This window comes from Lithobates pipiens, unplaced genomic scaffold (genome assembly GCF_037356315.1).
Source record: "Lithobates pipiens isolate NorthernLeopardFrog02 unplaced genomic scaffold, aLitPip1_a1.2 Scaffold_18, whole genome shotgun sequence".
NCBI lineage: Eukaryota > Metazoa > Chordata > Amphibia > Anura > Ranidae > Lithobates > Lithobates pipiens.
Window position 1 is genome coordinate 321,854,461 of NW_027507758.1, and position 20,766 is coordinate 321,875,226.

General features: G+C 36.5%; 1 protein-coding gene across 1 annotated transcript in view; it reads left to right on the forward strand.

The window, feature by feature from the left end:
• Window positions 1-20,219, forward strand: part of CNR1 (cannabinoid receptor 1) — a 131,109-nt gene extending 110,890 nt beyond the window's left edge. The window contains exon 3 of the mRNA XM_077487270.1: window positions 10,689-20,219. Coding sequence (XP_077343396.1) covers window positions 10,748-12,136 — 1,389 coding nt within the window. The 5' untranslated portion in view covers window positions 10,689-10,747 and the 3' untranslated portion in view covers window positions 12,137-20,219. The remainder of the gene's footprint in view (window positions 1-10,688) is intronic.
• The last annotated feature ends 547 nt before the right edge of the window (window positions 20,220-20,766 follow it).

Sequence of the window (20,766 nt, forward strand, 5' to 3'; positions counted from 1 at the left end):
TATTTTTGGGGGATATTTATTATAACAAAAGTAAAAAAGAATGCGTTTTTTTCAAAATTGTTGCTCTATTTTTCTTTATAGCGCAAAAAATAAAAACCGCAGGGGTGATCAAATACCACCAAAAGAAAGCTCTATTTGTGGGAAAAAAAGGACGTCAATTTTGTTTGGGAGCCACGTTGCACGACCGCGCAATTGTCAGTTAAAGCGACGCAGTGCCGAATCGCAAAAAGTGGTCTGGTCTTTGACCAGCAAATTGGTCCGGTCTGAAAGTGGTTAATGAACTACCACAGTGCTCAACAGTGCCATGGTGGTTCATTGAGTCCCCCACTAGATTTGGGGGATGTTCTTCCTCCCGCTAGCTGTCAGACCAGGGGTTCAGGGGGTGCAGGGGCCAGTACATCTGTAACTAGGGATGAGCCCAATGTTCGAGTCGAACATAAGTTCAACTCAAACATCAGGTGTTCACCCGTTTGGAAATTCGAGCACTGTGGAATGCCCCATAATGCACTGCGAGATCGATGTTGACGGGGACAAGGGCCTCATCCCCACAACCCTTTCCCTGTGGTTGTGGGGGTCTGCAGTCAGAGGGCTTATTGTACCCCTACCTATTTACCAAAAAATTTTCAAAGTAAAAACCACAATACACAGTTTTTGACAATTCCTTTATTGAAAAAAAAGTGTCCCGTGTTGTCAATCCATCTTCAATCTTGGAGCTGACAGACCTGAAAAATAGAAGAAAAAAATCTCTGCCTCGATGGGAAGCATCTCGCCGACTGCTGTCTCTTGGCTGTAACAGCTTTTATATAGACAAGAACGGGGCCACCCAATGACATGATCAAGTGACCCAGCCCCTTTTGATATCATGTACTGTCAGAGGGGAGGAGCGGGGTCAGTGTGTGGCCCCGTCCTTGCATATATAACAGCTGTCACAGCGAAAAGACAGCAGTCACCGGGAGGCCTCCCATGGAGGTGGAATATTTTCATTTTTCTCTATTTTTCAGGTCTGTCTGCGCAGTGATAGAAGATGGGTGAACATCACGGGACACTTTTTTTTCTTTTTTTAAGAAAGGAATTGTCAAACTGTGTATTGTGGTTTTTCATTTTTACACCTTTTTTGGTGAATGGGTAGGGGTACAATATACTCCATAACCCATCACATGGGGGGTGGGATCTGGGGGCCCCCTTCCAGATTCTGATAAGCCCCCCCACCCGCAGACCACCCCAACCAGCGGGCAAGGGTTGTGGGGATGAGGGCAAGCGGCCTGGTATGGTTTAGGAGGGGGGCTCGCTCATCCCCCCTTTCCTGGCCTGCCAGGCTGCTTGCTTTGGATAAGGGTCCAGTATGGATTTTGGGGTGATCCCACGCCATTTAAAAAAATTTTTTGGCATGGAGTTCCCCTTAAAACCCATGCCAGACCCTAACGTGAGACAGATGCACCACTTTACATGCAGACTAAGGGGACCCCCAGGCACGATATTTAAAGGAATATTTAATTTTTATTGTTTAATTTTAAGCATTCTTAAAATCACTGCTACTGAAAAAATGGGCATTTTAAAAACTTTTTTTTGCATTGATATATGTCCCCTGGGGCAGTACCCAGATCCCCATACACTTTTTTTATGGCAATAACTTGCATATAAGCCTTTAAAATTAACACTTTTGATTTTTCACATTTGTGTCCCATTGACTTTAATGGTGCTTCCATGTTCAGACACATTTTTTGCCTGTTCGCTGTGTTCTGGTGCAGACCAAACCTGGCGGTCTTCAGGTCATCCCTATCTGTAACATGTTACAACCTGAATATGGGTGTAACATGACAAAAGGTGAAATTATCCTTTAAACTCTAAAGTGCAGACAGACAGAACAAAGTACAGAAACTCATATCATGCATTGTAAGTGAAAATGTTTAAGTTGAAATATCTACCATTTATGTATATTGTTTTGTGACAGCAAACATTTATACAATATGTCAACCTAATTTCAACTTCACTAAAAAATACAAAAAAATATATTGTATACTTTGGATGTGTAGACAATTTATACAGATCTTGGCTTTGTTTGCATCCAGGTTTTTAGATGCTGATATTTTGCAAATAAAGATGACTACATTTTATTTCCCTGCTGAAGACCTTTAGGAAAGAAAAAATAACATTTGTCACATGATGCACATTACAGGGTCAACCAGCACAAAAACCTATCACTGATCTCTGAATAATATGTTGAATATTTAACAAACGAACTTAATATGTAAACATTTCCTAATATTTACTCAAATAATCACATATCTAGTTATAGGCCACCTGTCAACTTTTTTCATCTATGTTGTTCTATTATGGTTTAAATGATCTTAATCCCAGTAGAACCAAGATATGGAGCATAGTACATTTTCACCTCACAATCACTTCACAATGCCCTTACTTTGCATTGCATAACAAATTTAAAGTGATATCGCCTCACACAATGTTTATAACCACAATTTAGTGTCGGTACCATCATCCCAAAAGAGTGTAGAAATAACAAAAATAGCTCAGATAAGGGTAACTCCACCAAAACACAGTTAATAAAAATTTGATTCATATTTATTCAACATATCAGTGCAACAATGACAATATTTTAAAACCATCAAAAGGAACACAACAATAGACAAACATTCAATACAGAATGGCGGGGTTTACAGTTGTTCCAGGCACCTCACAGGTAGGTGAAGAGCCATTGGTAGTGGGTTAAACGTATTCCTCGACCGGTTTTGTGGCAATGAGCTGCTTCCTCAAGAGGCATCACCCACAGTATCTACCAAAAAATTTAAAATCTTTAGAAACATTGCAACAATATTTCATACTACAATAAATAGTACATATCAAATAACATATACATCATTGTTTCCCAAGGCATTTTACAACTGGAGTGTTACAAAAAGAACCCAGTGACTCACAGAAAATAAATCCCTGGTAGCAGAGGCGGCACTATCTGAGGCACCCTGCGACTGAGTGCCCCCCTGGGGGCAAACACGGGGGGCAGATATACAATGATAACTATATTCAATTTCATGATGGATAACAATACCTAGAGGATTAGCCATAGACAGGTGGAGAATAGAAATAGTTCAAAGGTAATCCAAACGCTGCAGACCAATAGAATGCACCAGTGGAGTCCATAGGTCAAAATGGATAGTGATTAGAGATGGTAGTCAACATTATCACTCACGTACCCAACAGAGGGTCTAAAACTCAAATACCAGCCAGGAAAGGACAAGTCCTCTAGTGATAGATGCCCCCAAGATCGACCAAACACATCTCAAAGGTCAATCGGGGGTATCCAACATGAATGAAAAATAGAGACCATGTAAATAAATGAAATCAGCTATTGACATTAATAAAGTACTAATAAAATATACATGATGGATTTATAATAACAAAGAGAAGCAAGGCTAAATGCACCAAAGCCAGTGTAAGACCCAATCACTGCCAATCGATCACCATTTACAGCTAAGGATTAGTAGGAAAGCAAAAATAGCCTCACAACACTGAGCACTTTACCTGTCATACGGATATTAAACATCTATTCCCAGCTGATGCCGCCCTGAATAGTGCGCCCTGACGGGCGCCATATAGGCCCCCAACCCGGGTGTATTAGAGCGTCATTACGGCGCTCTCTGACGGCTGTGCGCATGCACCAAAAATGGACTGCGTGCACAACACCCTAACACCAGAGGCTGACGTAGTCAGCTCGAGAAGGGAGGGGGAGTGGCGGGGAAGCGGTATAACAAAGTAGAAAATATATTGATTTTTCAAGACAAACAATGTCTTATTTTGGTGATATTGTTGTAGACAAAATTAATAAAGAATAAGAAAATGAATTTTTTGTATTTGTTCGTTATTTATCTACTTTTACTGTATATAAAAAGTGTACATTTTATTTTATAATTTATATTCTATTACAAAGCTATTTATGAATGAAATCAATTTTTTTAAACTTTTTTAATGTCCCTAACAAAAAAAACGAATACAATGCAAAAAAAGTCTAAATAGTATTAAGGATTAATAGGGAGTTAAAGGGTATCAAATAAAAAAAGTTAATATGGCATACACAATTGCTTTTGTCCATGGGTCACATGTGCACAAGTAAGACATTATCTTTTGTGACACTTATAAATTCCAATAGGTGAAAACATTTTGGGAATGGAGTCCAGAAGGGGTTTCTTGTTACTGCTACTTGTTAATTTTATATAACAATTTACTGGGAGCTATGATTTTTTTGACATTGTTAGCACTTTTGAATACCAGTTTAGGTTTAGAGGCAATTTGTGTCTTTAGTCATTACACAGAGTGGACAAAAGACCCTTCCGACCAAAAAGGCAAGACCCTTGCCATAGATGAATTCCTATCATGTGCAAATAACTTTACGGTCTGCCTTATCACTTGCCCATGTGCTAAGTAGGGCGTACTATTATATCGCTTCCTACTAGATTTGGGGAACACAGGAGAAGCTTGAAAGAACTTTACCCAAAATGCAGTATCCCAATACACTTTTTAGCCCACCATTACAGAAACCCTGCATTACTGAAGGTCACAGCCATTCAATCTATTGCCCACTCCCTACCTGATGGAGAAATATTTAAAAAACTGTGTGCCCAAGAGACTTATTGGATATTCAAACTCAATAGTCTCTCTCACCTGAAGGCCTGAATGATGAGTTTGAAGTCAACACCATCATCTAAAGGACCTCTCTTCCATTGGATAATCCTGAGGACCCTCCCCCCTCCTATCTCTTCCTTTCCCTCCCCCTCCAAGCCTCCCTCCCCAGTCCATGCTGCCACTAGCGTAACCCACCCAGGGCATTCTTACATGCATACTTATTGTTATGCGCATAGGGTATCTGGTTCGTAACCACAGATGTATATATATATTCTTTCATGGGTACGTACTAATCGATTTATTATTATTATTATTATTATTATTATTATTATTATTATTATTATTATTTATTAACTTACTCATTCATTCATTTATCTATGGCTGCTATCACCATATCATTATACTATAAGTCATTTTAAACAATGTTTTTCATCTGAATTAATTATATTGTATACTCAATTATCTGGTAATATCAATCTACTATGTTACTTTTCCCACATTACTATTTTTTTTGTATATATAACATTCCAATTATGCCATCAAGTTATTGTAATATTTACATTTTCACTTTGTTTTTGTTTTTTCAATTTTTTATTTTATTTTTTATTATTATTATTTTATTTTTATTTTATTCATTTTATTTCATGTTACACAAGATCATTATTAATTTATTTTCTAAATAATTTTTTAACATCTTCAATTTAAATTTTTTTCAGCATTTTTCAACTGTTGCCCATTTGTAACCATACACCTATATAGGCATAGCCCACTTTTAAGTACCCAATGTTTTTTTTTTTTTAATAAAGCTGGAAAGTGAAAAATCAGGCTCACGTCTGCATAGAAAACAATGAGTTCTAACCCCGGCTTGTTCAATTAAGCTTTGGTAATAAAACCTGAAAGCTCATTAGTTTCTATGTAGAAGTGAGCCTGATTTTACACTTTCCAGCTTTATTAAAAAAATAATAATAATTGGGTACTTAAAAGTGGGGTATGCCTGTAATCAACTATACATTTTACTTTACATACAATCTTTAAAATTTACCTCTTCTTGGTATTTTTTGTATATTCTATGGACCCTTATGAATTCTCCAACAATTATTATCTTCTCATTAGAATGGCAAACCAACCATTATCTTAAGTGACATGTATACTCATTACTGTAACCGTCTACCTATTGGTATGGTTATTTCCCTGCAGCGATGTGTGCATGTGTAGGTATGTGTGCATATATATATTATGTGTGTGTGTGTATGTATATATGTATGTATGTATGTATGTATGTATATATCCCCCTTTTTTCATATATATATATATATATATATATATATATATATATATATATATATGTATGTAGGTGTGTGTGTGTGCATAGATACAATTTTTTCATAATATATATGTGTGTGCGTGTATATAAATATATATATATATAATTTCACATCTATCTTTTACATGTGTGGATTTTACACAGTTTAAATTATGTCTCTAAGTTGTACAATTCTTTTTTTTTATGAATCGCAGCATACCGTTTTTTAGTCATTATCATGATACCGCTATTTGTGGCTCAGAGTGGGTTAATTGTATCCTCTATATAAATGTGATGTGAATGTCAGAGGATCAGCTGATGAAGAAGGCATGGCTGTGCCTTCTAAATGCGTTCTGATTGGGCAGATACTGATGGGCGGCTCCATAATTTGACGGCTCTGGATCACTTGCACACAGACACACAGCAGGTGTCTCACCAAGGCTTATCGAAGCTTCAGCTGCAGCTGACATACGGTGCTCGTGGATCCCTCCACAGAGATCTCCTGCCATTCCTCCTGTGACACTGCATGTGGAAGTTCCCTCTCTCTTTAGCACTCTGTATATGCATCCACATTGTTCATGCAAGATTCTAGTGTTTTTAGCTTACATACTGAATACATTTGTATGCTGGTTAAGGATGGGCTTGGCGATTCTCACTCCTCTTTGCCTTTCTTAGTTTTCACAATAAAAACTCTGAGAAAGTTTACTGTGGAGAAAATGATCTATATTATTTGTTTTATTTCTAAAGAGACAATACATAATAAGACCCCCTAACAAATACAGGCAAATTAGTCTAACAAAGATCCAATACAAATGTAAGGCATGAAAATACATCCAGAAAACATCCACTGCACAATGCATAACATCAGAGAAGTGGAATGTCTGACCTGCCAATATAACCACCCACTTGCAATACTAGTCTTTGAATCTGGAGGTCTCTACCACAAGTGGAAAAAGAATGTTAGTTACTCAACTTGGAGGCAATAAAAAGCATTGCTTAATAAACTTGGACCAAAACAACCTAAAGTCCTGCCAATAATTTAAGCATATGAATCCCATGTAGATATAGTGTGACTCCACATGCAAAAAACTACCTGAGTAGCACAACATGGTTACTCCACTTCAGGCCCCAGTTGTGAAGTGTAACATAATACCTGAAGCTGAAAAAAGACAGGCTTGTGGCAAGGCTGTAGACCTATCCCAAGTGACAGATCTCTATAAGAGTCGTGTATAGCAAGGATCTGAATGTAGCTCCATAAAACAACTGAAATATTTACAGTATATGAGATCTTTACAGTCCAATCTCAAGTAAATGAAGATCATAGTATATCAGGTAACAAGGCAGTCAACAAGAGCTGAGAACTTTTATAATTCAGCCTCCCAAGCTCTGCTCTAGTGGGAATAGAAAGTTCTGTGTGATAAGTGGAGGAGAAATTTTTGACAGCTTCGGGTGTGTTAACAGTCTGGAGATTTGTACCATGTGCAGGAAGCCAGTCACACCCAGATAGCAGTTATTAGAAACAATTAAGATTGGGTTATGTGAGCCTACAGTGTACTGAAAAAAAAAATCTACTATGTTCCCCTTTTGCTAGAGAATTTGCATTATTATGCCCACAGAAATAATCACCATCCTCTCCCTTTAAAGTAGAGAATGTTTACTTCCACTTGACTTACTGGCTAGGTTAATCCAGATGGGAAGGAGTAGTGCGGAAACCCTACAGTTGAGAGAACAAGAGTTGAGGATCTGGGAACATATCAGGATGGGCAGTGGTCTCATATCTACTAAAACATTGGAAAGTGGAGGCCAACTCCCACTGCTACAGGCACTGGATGGCTGCTACAGGTACTGGCAGATTCCTAGTCCTCTCTCAGGAGCTGTCTTAAAGTGAACCAGTCAAGAAATAGAATCAGCCAGGAACCCTAAACTCCTTCTAAGAAGCCCTAGATAGGGAAAGATCAACATTACCCTGCCACAGTAAATCCAACTCAAAGGGGCCCCAGGTGATAGATTACAGGCTGAGTGAAAATCTAGAAACAAACACAGGTGAAAGCAAATAGCTGCATTGACCTTCAGCTTAGCTTTGTCTCCCTGGTGCCAAAGATGCCTATATCCACCTGAGCTGCAGCTTGCATTTAAGGTCCTGGTAGCCATTGCTGGAAAGAACCCCCATTAAGGCACCAGCTGGCCCTTCCCCTGTGCTGAGAAAGAGGCTTGGAATCAGAACCTCTAGCTACTGGAATTACTTCGCTCTGCCAAGGATTATCACCTGGTCAAACAGGAACACATTCATGCCACACACCCAATGCACCAACTACATGAGCCCCCTCCACAAAGTGCCCTACAGTGCAAACACCCAGATAGGTAACTTCCACTGCCCTTGCTGGTCTCTGTCAAGGGAGTGTGACACAGTCTTCACCAGGCACAGAAGGAGAAGGGGAACCAAGCCATCTCCTTCCAATACTGAAGGGTAATCTGGCAGAGAACCCTACCAGATCATCTTAGGGAAGCTAGGTAGGTAAAGGAGGGGGTTGAACAAAAGGACAGTCAAAATAGCAGAGACCTCCCTCAACCAAGTTCCAGGTGATGCATCATCTCAAATAAAAACTGAGCAGTTTGACAAAAGAACTTCCTTTGAAAGTTTCTTTGGTGATGCATTTCTGGTTCCTGGTGGAGGAGGTGCCCATATCTCATGTGCTGTCCTAGAAGATCATTTGGGAAACACTGTTGAGAGGTTCTGCTTGTGTCAGCAATGAATGCAGCCACTGTTGTGTTGCTCAGCAAGTCCGAGGTGTCATTTTTGACAGTGGGCAATTGCTGGTAAGAGTGCCAAAGTGATCAGCAGCAATGAAAGGAGGGGGCAGGACATGTCAACTATGCCTTTTGTACCTCCTGTGAAGTTTTTTTGGGAATATGTAGGATGCCTTAGGTCAACAACTGCTAAAAAGGAACAACAAGCATTCATAGAAGTGAAAGGTTAGTAAAAGCAGAGAACCCATATGAATTGTAAATCATTTGAAAGAAACTAGATACCTTAGATCAGATACTTTTCATTTTTCTGAACAAAATTTAAAAAGAGTGTTTCTTGCAAAATATTATTTGATGATTGGATTTTTGGGATGCTGGTTTGGTCTAAGACAACTTTATGAATATTTCAGTAACATAGAGTTTTTAGCTTTCAAAGTAATTACTGTGTTCTGCATTGTAGTACTCTAGTTGTTCTAGTGTAATGTATAATAAATCCAAGGCTTATTTCTGTCTGAAATTCACTGAGGCTTTCCAAGAAGGAGTTAAAATGTTTTTACTTACTCAGAGAGGGAGACTGATCAATTATTTATAACCTTCAGCTCATTAACTTCAACAGAAATATTTAATTGTAGTTTGAAATCTTAGTCTTTACTATGCTGTGATAGACTGGCTGTTGGGGGGGGGGGGGGGGGGGCGGTGTCAGAAACCATGAACCAGACCGAGAGAGAATTACAATTAAATCACACTTGTTTATTAATATAAAATAAAAAGGTAGATAGAGTAAGTGTAGTCAAAGCATAGCCAGAGTCCAGTAACCAGATCGAGTAGTCAGCCAGTCCAGAGTTCAATAACCAGATCGGGTAATCAGCCAGGCCAGAAGTCAAGGATCCAAGTGGAGCAACAGCAAGCAGGATAAGGAGCCAGAAGGGATGTCAGCAAGCCAGTCTTTAAACAGAACTGCAGGAGATGGTTTCTTGTGATGTGACCAAGGCGAAGGCAGCGATGAAGTGAGCTGGACAGCTTTAAGTAGGCAGGTCAGACAAGCACGATCAGGGACAGCTGGCAACTGTGGAGAGAGATGGAAGCTGGCAATTAGCCGACAGCTGAGCAGCCAGCCCAGAGAAGGAAGGGCTAAGCCAGCCCTGACAGGGGGTAACAGAATAATTTTAAATAAAGGTTGTAGGAAAGAAATTTGCACAATTCCCCCATCGACAGAGACAGTGCTGACAGGGGAATCCCTCCTGCCAAGCAATTGTCTGCTATTTTTGCAAAAGAAGTACATTAACGGTATATTGGTGCATAGGGGAGCTGGAAAAAAAAGAAGGTGAACTGAGCCTTTCATTTTAACCAAACAAGCTATACTCATTGATGTATATTAGCTTTGGATGGGTACCAGTGTGTTGAATAAATCTTGTCACATTTCTTGAATGACACAATTTTCTTTCTTTAGTTTTTAATATTAATGTCCCTCCCATAGAGGCTCCCCAAATACTAGTGAATGCTACATTATCGATAATCCTTCAGAAAAGCCTTACATCTTTGTTTTGCTTTTCAGTAGCTACAGGAGCTAGGCAGAACTGTGAATTCTGGTGATGATGATATCTCATATCTGATGATCGTAAGATGCATTTCAGCAAGATATTTATATAAACATATGTATGTTAGACATACAGTCTGAAGCATTGTTGTATTTCTGTAAGTGAAAAAAACCCTCAGTTGCAAAAATCTAGCTGAGCGTAAACATAGTTACAACATAAAACATTTTTTTAATATGCCAAGAGTATTTGAACGTACTTGTGTCTATTTTCATATTTGATACATAGCAGTTTCATATTGCTTGATTTTTTTTTTCATCAAAATATTTTAGTTTATTATTGTTTTAATCTTATAATTTTGTAGATAAACACATCGACTTTTATTTGAAGCACATAATTCATCTTGATTAGACATATAATGAATTTAATTTTGCCTGTTTACCATTCCTATGTTGTTTACTCTGCTGCAGGTTTGAAGCCAACAGTCTGTATTTTCCACTGGGAATATATTTAACAGAAACTTGGGGTAATGAAGTCTGTCCTGGATGGCCTAGCAGACACCACATTCAGAACAATTACTACTGACCTTCTCTATATGGGACCAAATGAAGTCCAGTATGAAGACACAAAGAGTGATCTTTCTAAACTGGGCTATTACCCACAGAAGCTACCTTTATCCTCCTATCAAGAAAAAATAATAGACGGTCAAAGTACTCTACATCTGGATTCGTTTAATGCAACTGAATTTTACAACAAGTCATTCACTACCTTTAAAGATGGTGATGGCAAAATACAATGTGGAAACAACTTCATGGACATGGAATGCTTTATGATTCTTACCCCAAGCCAACAGCTAGTTGTTGCTGCTCTTTCCATAACCCTGGGTACTTTTACTGTGTTAGAGAACATGCTTGTGCTGTGTGTCATCTTGCAGTCTCGCACTTTGAGATGCAGACCCTCCTACCATTTTATTGGCAGCTTGGCAGTTGCTGATTTTCTAGGCAGTGTGATTTTTGTCTACAGTTTTGTTGATTTCCATGTTTTTCATCGGATAGACACTCCAAATGTTTTTCTGTTCAAACTAGGGGGTGTCACAGCTTCATTCACAGCCTCAGTTGGCAGTCTGTTCTTAACTGCAATAGACAGGTACATCTCCATACACAGGCCATTGTCATATAAAAGAATAGTCACAAGGACAAAAGCTGTCATTGCATTCTGTATGATGTGGACGATAGCTATTGTCATTGCAGTGCTTCCTCTGCTAGGATGGAATTGCAAGAAGCTAAAATCCGTATGCTCAGATATTTTCCCTCTTATTGATGAGACCTATCTGATGTTTTGGATTGGGGTAACCAGTGTTCTTTTGTTATTTATAGTGTATGCATATATGTATATATTGTGGAAAGCTCACACCCACGCTGTGAGAATGTTGCAACGGGGCACTCAAAAGAGCATCATAGTTCACACATCAGAAGATGGCAAAGTGCACATCACTAGACCGGACCAGACTCGTATGGATATCAGGTTAGCAAAAACCCTGGTCCTCATTTTAGTGGTGTTAATCATTTGTTGGGGTCCTCTCCTCGCCATTATGGTTTATGATGTCTTTGGAAAGATGAACAAGACCGTAAAGACAGTGTTTGCCTTCTGCAGCATGCTTTGCTTGCTTAATTCAACTGTGAATCCCATCATCTACGCTCTTCGAAGCAAAGACTTAAGAAGTGCATTTTGTAGCATGTTCCCTAGTTGTGAAGGGACTGCGCAGCCTCTTGATAACAGCATGGAGTCTGACTGTCAGAACAGACATGCACATAATAGTAACGTCCACCGAGCAGCTGAAAGCTGCATTAAAAGCACGGTAAAGATCGCCAAAGTGACCATGTCAGTATCTACAGATACATCTGCTGAAGCAGTGTAAGTCCGTCTTGCTGATAGAAAGGAAAGCAGAGTGTGCCCCTCTTAATCTCAGTTAAGTATATTGAGAGAAAAACTGCAACTAGTATCCCTACTATTCATACAAAATTAAGGCAGTAAGAAAAATTAATATTTCACACAAAAAGTTTTACTCTGTTAAAATCCTTAGTTTAGAATACAAAAAAGAGTACTAATTTTATTATACGAGAATATTTTTTAATTATATAGTTTAATTTATTTTGAAAAAAAGAATTGAACAAATCTGATATAGATTTAAATTTTTTAAAGTATTGTTTGTAGTCTTTGAAGTATTCTGTGTTGTCCATTCGGACCTTTATCTTATGTATTGTGTTTGTCAAGACATGCAAACAAAGAAAAACTGGAAGACTTTTTAATACCTCACATCACTATGATGAAAGTTTTGCCTAAAATAGTTCTAGAAATTAGAGGTAATCTTCTGGTTTGCAAATTGCAGAGAAATTTATTCTACAAGTTTGACACTGAAAGATTGACTATGGTTTGCTTTACTTGCACAGACTTTGAGATCTTAACATGTGCTTGAATTGATTGTGGTAAAATGGAATTGTATATGACATTCAGTAAAGAACAGTAGACATTACATTTATGCAAGGTCCTACTGTTGAATAATAACGTTTATTTAACATAATGTAGGACTGACATCTCTTTTAAACCTTAAAGACCAGGGATGTCTTGTAACATTTTGTGACAAAATGGAATGGAAACAATGGCTTCTGTAAACAAGGGCATTGGTGTGCTATCAGCTGTTTGTTCAAAGATTGACAGTGTATAACAATACTGTTGTGAATTTAATGTACTTAACCATACATAGACGTAGGTTGAAGTCAGTGATCTAAACTACTGATATCCTATATGTTTTAAATGTACAGGATCATACATATATCAAGTTAAAAAAAGTTATCTAAAAACTTTTAATAAGTTTTAATGTAATGTTACAATTTAATGTATTTCCTTTGTGTTAGTCAATGTAATGTGCATGTCTGTTTGTAAATAACGAAATAGGTCATCTTATTAAAAAATGACCAACAACTATGATTAAGTATAATATAGCTCTTGTTGCACTATTTGCACATGAATTCAGTTTCTAAAGTTGAGTTCTACCATAGTATTATTGAATTAGTTGAGAACTAAAATATACTTTTTGTCTATAAAGTATTAACAGATATGTGATGAGACTACAGCTATTAGCTAAGATGAAATACTAAATCATTAATTCGTTTTAAAAAATTGCCTCTTCTAGAAAAGCACAAAATGATCAAATTCTTCCCATGAAATGGCATGCTAATATCATAAACAAGTACTGCATATAAAAATTACATTTGAAGCCAGGAAATATACACCACACTGAATATTGACAGCTCACCATTTATAAGTAATGAAGTCATGCTAATGACTTTGTTAAAGTAATACTTTAAAAGGATATTATATCCCATATGACTAATGTAATGTTTATTGATGTGCAACGTTTTATTTTTGTGAAGTACAAAACATTTTTACTACTACAACAAAATATGTCATATCAGGGTAACTTTAATATGGAAATCAGCTATTAAAGTAAAAAAAGAGGACCAATGTTCCCTTTATGTAGGCACTTTTATTTTGGTTGTAATAACATGTATTCTAATTATTATTATTATTTAGGGCCTATTTATTAAGGGAAAATTATTTAATGATTTGTCTCTGTCAGGATGTCATTTAGCCACTGGGTCATGTCTGAGTCATTCATTAACTGCTGCCACTGCTTAATTTTGATAGAATTTGTTGATTAGAAATTAACTAATTTGACATGGCACACTTTATAAATTCTAATAGGCACATTCCTGAATACTGTATGTTGCTTCTTAATGTGTAATGAATCAGTACAAATAAAGGAAGGCAAATGTTCCTGAATTTACCAACAAGTTGATAAACTGACTCCACTGGCATGCATTTCATTAACATAGAGCATATAATTTGAATACAAAAAGAATATCTGGGAACTATTGTGTAGCTTAATAAAGGAAAAAACTATCTTGAAAGGAGGAAGCACTGCAAATATGAAGGATATGTGTTATAAACTGAGAGCCTCATGTCTAGACTCCATAGCTTATTGTTCCACTGGTGAGACCATTGGTTTTGGGGCATATTATCATTTTAACTATTCATTGAATTGATATATGATTCATGAAAGATATTAAAAATAAAATAAACATAACAGTTGATTTTGGCAATATACTGCTATAAAATAATTACTCATGTTATGATATCCTCATTTATATACATTTTAAAAAGATAACAGGGTCATAAACTACTTTACATGTGAAATTACGCTATACATTTTTGGAGAAGTTAACTGTAAAATAAAGTTTATAATTGTATGCTTATACATAGCAAGGGGTAAGGAAGGTTAGGTTAAAAAATATCATGTTATAAATATGATATATTCTTTATTTTCATAGAAAATAAAAAGTGCCAAAACAAAATGAATTTTTGCATGCTACTGATAGTTCTAAGGACAATTTTGAAGGTATTTTTCTTACAGTTTTATATGAACCAAGTCAGTTGAATTCATAATTCACTCTCTAAATTAAGTGTTCTTCCTAAACAGCTTAAAACCCCTATGTCATCATATGCCATCATTTTTAGGGAAAAAAACATGAAAAAAGAGAGCAGTTTTGACCAACTTACTGCCACCAAATAGGACACAGTTTTAGAATCAACAAAAAAAACAGCCTGCAGATATTCTTGAGCATCATATTTTGCAGGTATTCATTAAATAACAGATAAACTAATAAAAGTTTTAAGCAGATCAGGTATTCTCTACTAGTATAAGATCCATACTGTTGCAGGATCCTTTACATTGTCTTATGAGACAAAAAAAAAGTTATCTGAATTGTCCTGCTGAAGCTCATTGTTAGTGAAGAGTTGCTTCATTTAAGCAGGATATTATTGTACAAAAATTTGACCGGTTCAGCAGAAACCATGTGTACTGCTGTCTGTTCAACAGAAGCTGTCTGAAGATTGGCTCCTGTCAAAAGGTCATACTGGAAAACCAGCATTCAATCAGCTTTTACAGTCAATGTCTGCAGTGTTGATTAGTGTATTCTGATGGGAATGGGAGTACCCACTGTCAGAATACAAAGACACAGAGGGATTGATCCCTGCATCAGAATGGCTTGTGTTGGTGTAGAGGTTTTTTTTTTCGTTCAACCTGCTGCTTGAATGAAAAAAAGAACCTCAACGTGTATACCCAACTTTACATACACTTGCTAATTGGGCAGGACGTACTGCTTCACCTTTGTAACATAAGGGTCATGAATATAGTTTTAGGCATGCATACATTCAATTTGAGTTCTATTAGACTACTGTTGCACAATTAATGCAGTAGGAATTACTGAACCCCATGGGAAACTGTGGACAGTATACAAAAGTATAAGATGCATCTTTTCTTTATTAATAGCAAAATAAAGTTTAGTGATTTTTTTAAAGGTTTTTTTTAATGTTGACAAAATGAGAGAAACCACAAACCATCTAAATTCAAGTAACCAACCAGTTCTTTATTAGTATACCAAAAATGTTTCCACAGTAGACATTGGAGTTGATTTTCCTAAAGTAGTAGAAGGTTCACTTAGCCCAGTAAACCAGTGTTAATTTTAATACCCAGAGGTTGTTTACCTAACAAAGTGAATTTTACTTTGAGCTTATAGTTCTAGAGTTAGGTAAAGCTCTGTTTCTTTAATACCCAATAATGTGTTAGTGAAAATCCTGTTTTTTATCTCCTTTGCACATGAATGAGTACAGCTTCACCATACTTACTATCATTCACTTTGCAAAGTCAACAAACACATTCACTATGATAGTTGAACAGCATCTTCTTTAGTAAATTATTCTCCTTAAGTCTCTATAAGAAACATTTACACCTGAAAACACATTTTCCATTCCATTGCTAGTCTTCTAGCATGAAGGCTTGGAGAATAGTTTAAAAAAAGTAGCACATTAATATTTTATGCCAGTAAATTAAGTAGAACAGCTTGTCTCAGTGTCTTCTAGGTATTAAGGACGCATTACGTTTCATTAGAAATAAGGTTATTAAATATGCTTAAGACTAGTTAAAACAATATACAACATCCCTTAGGCCATTTCCAATGTAATCAGTGCAGGAAGAAACACATTTTTTATATTCTTACACAGCATTCAAAAGCACAATACATCAGAATAAAGGCCAGTTAAATAACTAATAAATAATTTTGCACTTGAGAGATTTTTAGTCATTTAGCGCTGGCATTTGCCAATGGTATGCTGAAATGTAATAATAAATATTCGATCAAATGAAAAATGAGCTGAAGTGAAAATAAACAGATGCATACAAGAGCCATTTTTGAAACTGTATTCTTGTACATGCAACAAAAACTTTTACAGGTTGTTTTATACTATCAAGACTTAAATAAATCGCGGGACAATGGGGCTGTCTGGCACTAAAACTAGTGCTTGTTCATATGACAAATCATATCGTGTACAAGTTTGTGACATTCATTCATTATTCATTTCCATGCCAAGCCTACTGGGGCTAAGTTAGTTTAAAGAAATAAGCTACCTGAATCACAGTTCCAATGTTCTGTATTTACTGTGTAGTGTGCTAAGAAGCAAATCTGCAGTGTGATTTTATTTTTATAACAGGGCCTTATGAAACCTCTTGTATATACATTTTAGGCTTTTACTTTTTTTTTCTCTTACTTTTAAGTAATATTTATATGTCAGCTTAAAAGCACTTGGAACATGTGACATAGCATTTGAGAAATGTGTGCTCATTTTTACTTTTACTTAACAACTCAATTTACCTTACATAAATGTGCAGTTATTTTTGAAGCATGCATTCAACTAAAGATATTTTAAAGAGAACTGAGTGGTCTATGCTAATACAATAAAATAAAATGATGTATGAATGTCAAAGCATTTGCACAGCCTTTGTGATTAATCCCAATTATGTGTTTAATATGTTTATTTCCTATATTTGACAGCTCCATCTAGTGTCCATAATGCAGTATTTTCCCAAAATATTTCAGTCAGGTAAATATTGCATTATGACCCCTAGATGAATGAATGAATGAATGAATGACTTATATAGCGCTACCTATACGAACTGAATCGCCTCAGGGCGCTTTTTCTTGCCACCGGTGTCCATCTGCAGCTATTTATGCGGTCCTTTAACCTGTAGAGTCCCGACACACTTACAACATTGACATACACATACACATATTATGGCCAATTCTTTTTTGGACAAGGTCTAATTAACCTACCAGCATGTCTTTGGAGTGTGGGAGGAAACCGGAGTACCCGGAGGAAACCCACGCAGGCACAGGGAGAACATGCAAACTCCAGGCAGATAGTGTTGTGGTCGGGATTTGAACCAGCAACCCTATTGCTGCTAGGTGAAAGTGCTAACCACTACACCACTGTGCTGCCCCATGGTGCTGACAGTCATAGGAAATTAACATATTAGGCACATTACAGTGAATACTCGTTACAGCCATGTGAATGCTGTGACATTGGCTTAGCATTTTTTTTTACATAAACTGCTATTTGTTGCCTTGGCTTTCATCACACATATAACATAGTAGATTTCTGTGTTATAAAGATTACTCATAAGTCTCACAGGCAAGCAAATGGATCGCTCATACATTTTTAAAGAAAAACTTAATGATACCGTCCATTGAACTGATGTGCTAAAAGACAATGACACAATTTTAGGTTAGCTGATTATGTATATTCTCATGAACATAGCAATGACTGCTTCTGGCACAAGAAATGTATGAATGTGATGGACATGTATAACTGGATATGCAAAGCTAGTTCTGAGGACCATCTCAATGTTTTTGCTAATGAAACACATACATATAACTATTATTAGTTTAATTTACTAGCTGAAACAAAGAATTAATAGGTTCCGTATACACATGCTTTACTCAGCACTTTTTATAAATAGAATATATTGATACATTTTAATGAGACATTATTACATTTATATTGATAAAGGCCAGACAACATTGTGACAGCAAATAGGCAAGAAGGTAAACTGCACTTTCAATGTAATCAAAGGTGAACATGGCACGCTCTATATAATCCAGCATCTCAAACAACCTTTATTGATCCTGAAGGACTATACAAACCCTGCCTTAATGGGCTTAATCTATTATCTAAGAAAGTGAGATCTGGGCCCCTATAGGTGCTAATTGTGTGGTTTAGACTCTTACATTAGAGCTTTTTAAATAACATATTTAGCCTATATACTTATGGCTAAATCGTAAAAAAAGACATTATACAGTCACTGAATGATATATTTAAACTTAGAACATTGAACTTTACAGTTACCAGACACTATGATTATTTATCACATATATACCAGAATGTAAGCAACACAAGCAAAAATATATTGGAAATTGTGCTAACAATAAAAACATTTGTTGCCAACAATCCTCCGAATCCTTGTTTCAATTTTGGTCCTCCTTTGCAGAAGTGACAGCCAGAAACAACAAGTACAATGACCAACAAGTAATTTTCTTGTTAGCCATTTATATCTTGTTTGTAGTCCATCCACTCATCTGTGAAGGTTCTAAATTATGCAGGACATTGGTCCAGTTGAACGTGTCTAACTATTACAATCTTTTCTAGGCAATTATTAACTTTACAACTAAAATTCCTAAAATTCGTTATAATAAAAACATACCTTATGTAAAATAAAACTAAGGCAAGCTCAGTCATCTTTTCAAACTAATCAAAAACATGCCTTGTCTTCACAACCCAGTTGAAAACTGCTCATGGTAACTGCACATGATTGTTATTAATATATATATCCCACAGAGTTTGGTATTCTCAAAAATGATTACATTGCTTTTATTAACTTATTTTTTCGAATAAGCTGAATGGTGCCTTACAAGATAGAAAGCTACTATATTATTGTAATTAAACAGTAAGACTGAGTGCACCTTTCTAATATGTCTCAATGGGGGGGGGGGGGGATTTACTAAAACTGGAGCACACAGACTGTAGTGCACCTGTGCATAGTAACCAATCAGCTAGGTTATATTGTCTAAGCTTAATTGAACAAGCTGAAGTAAGAGGCTGATTGGTTACTATGCACAGCTGCACCAGATGCTGTGTGTTCCACTTTTAGTAAATCTGCCCCAATGCGTTCATATACTTCCATCTCTTATCTTGACTTGTATGAACTGTAATAGTAACTGTTCAGTCTAATCTTGTGTTGATTGTCTATTAAAAAAATGTTCATACACTCTATAAATATGTATCTGAAGAAAAACAAAAACTTGTAAATTTGTATCATACAGAAATGATCTTGTTGTTGCAATTGCTGTACATGCTTTCTTACACTGGCCTTTTAATAAAACTGTTGGAATGGTTGAAGATGAACGGAAAATATATCTGCTCTAACAGGGCTGAATGTATGTAAATATGATAAATATGTTTTGTTGGAAACTCTTGAGAAGCTGAGTAAAAATTATCTCCAGTTTTATGGTGGAATAGATAAGCGTTGATGCTGTCTGCAGACTAGCTGAGTCATATAGGCCTGCTAAAACATACTTAAAAAGCCTGTTCTTTCAACCAATAGAAGTAGAAAATCAAAATAGCCCAAGTTTATTTCCATTTTCACAGCTAGGTACATTGAGTGAGGTTCATTAAGAGTCAAAGCCCAGTATCAGATCTCAGTCATGCTCTGTACATCAGCTAGTGCACAGCTGGTTTGTGATACCTTGCTTTGCTCTCAGTAATTAATGGAGATTATTCAATATTGTCTGTGATTCAAACATTGAACTTCCTAAGAGAAGAATATTGTGTATTTTGATGTTTGTTCAGCTGGTAACTCCCCGTGTTTCTGCTACAATATCTTTTGTTCAGTAATCTGTTTCAAAAATGTACACAAAAGTACTAGTATAATTGTCTTTTAAAGTATTTTCACTCTCTGTAGGAAAGTGTATTTCTGTAATATTTCCAATATAAGACTACCATACCATATTTTATTTATACTCTGTAATTAAACTGTTCTTTGAAACATATGATCACTGTGTTATTCTCGTGTAATTATGCTTGTCTGTGGGTTATTAGTATTTTGATTGAAAGCAGCAGTGGCACTTCAGAATGCACAATAAATAATCAGAACAGCTGAATTTCAGAAAGGTTTATTAAGAAAATATGAAGACCCCTATTTGTTTGAGCAACACATTCCCATTGTATTGCTGTTTAGTGTCTGACTGATGTTCAAACAGTTATATACCGTGGCTCCATCAGAAAGTAATTGTATTTTGTGGTTACACCTGAATTTACAAGATTGCACCAGCCAAAATCCGGGAACTATTGCTCTCAGAACAGGCTACAAGCAAAAGTTATGGAAGGACAGACATATTGATTACACCAGACTTTTTCAACCCTGTCCTCAAGTACCCCCAAAGGCCGTGTTTTGGGAATTTCTCTTAGATAAAAAATCTGTCCAAAATACCAAGCCATTGACTCGGATTTAAATCACCTGTGCAAGATAAAGGAAAACCTGCAAACATGGCCTGTTGGGGGTACTTGAGGAAAGGGTTGAGAACTAATAGATTACAC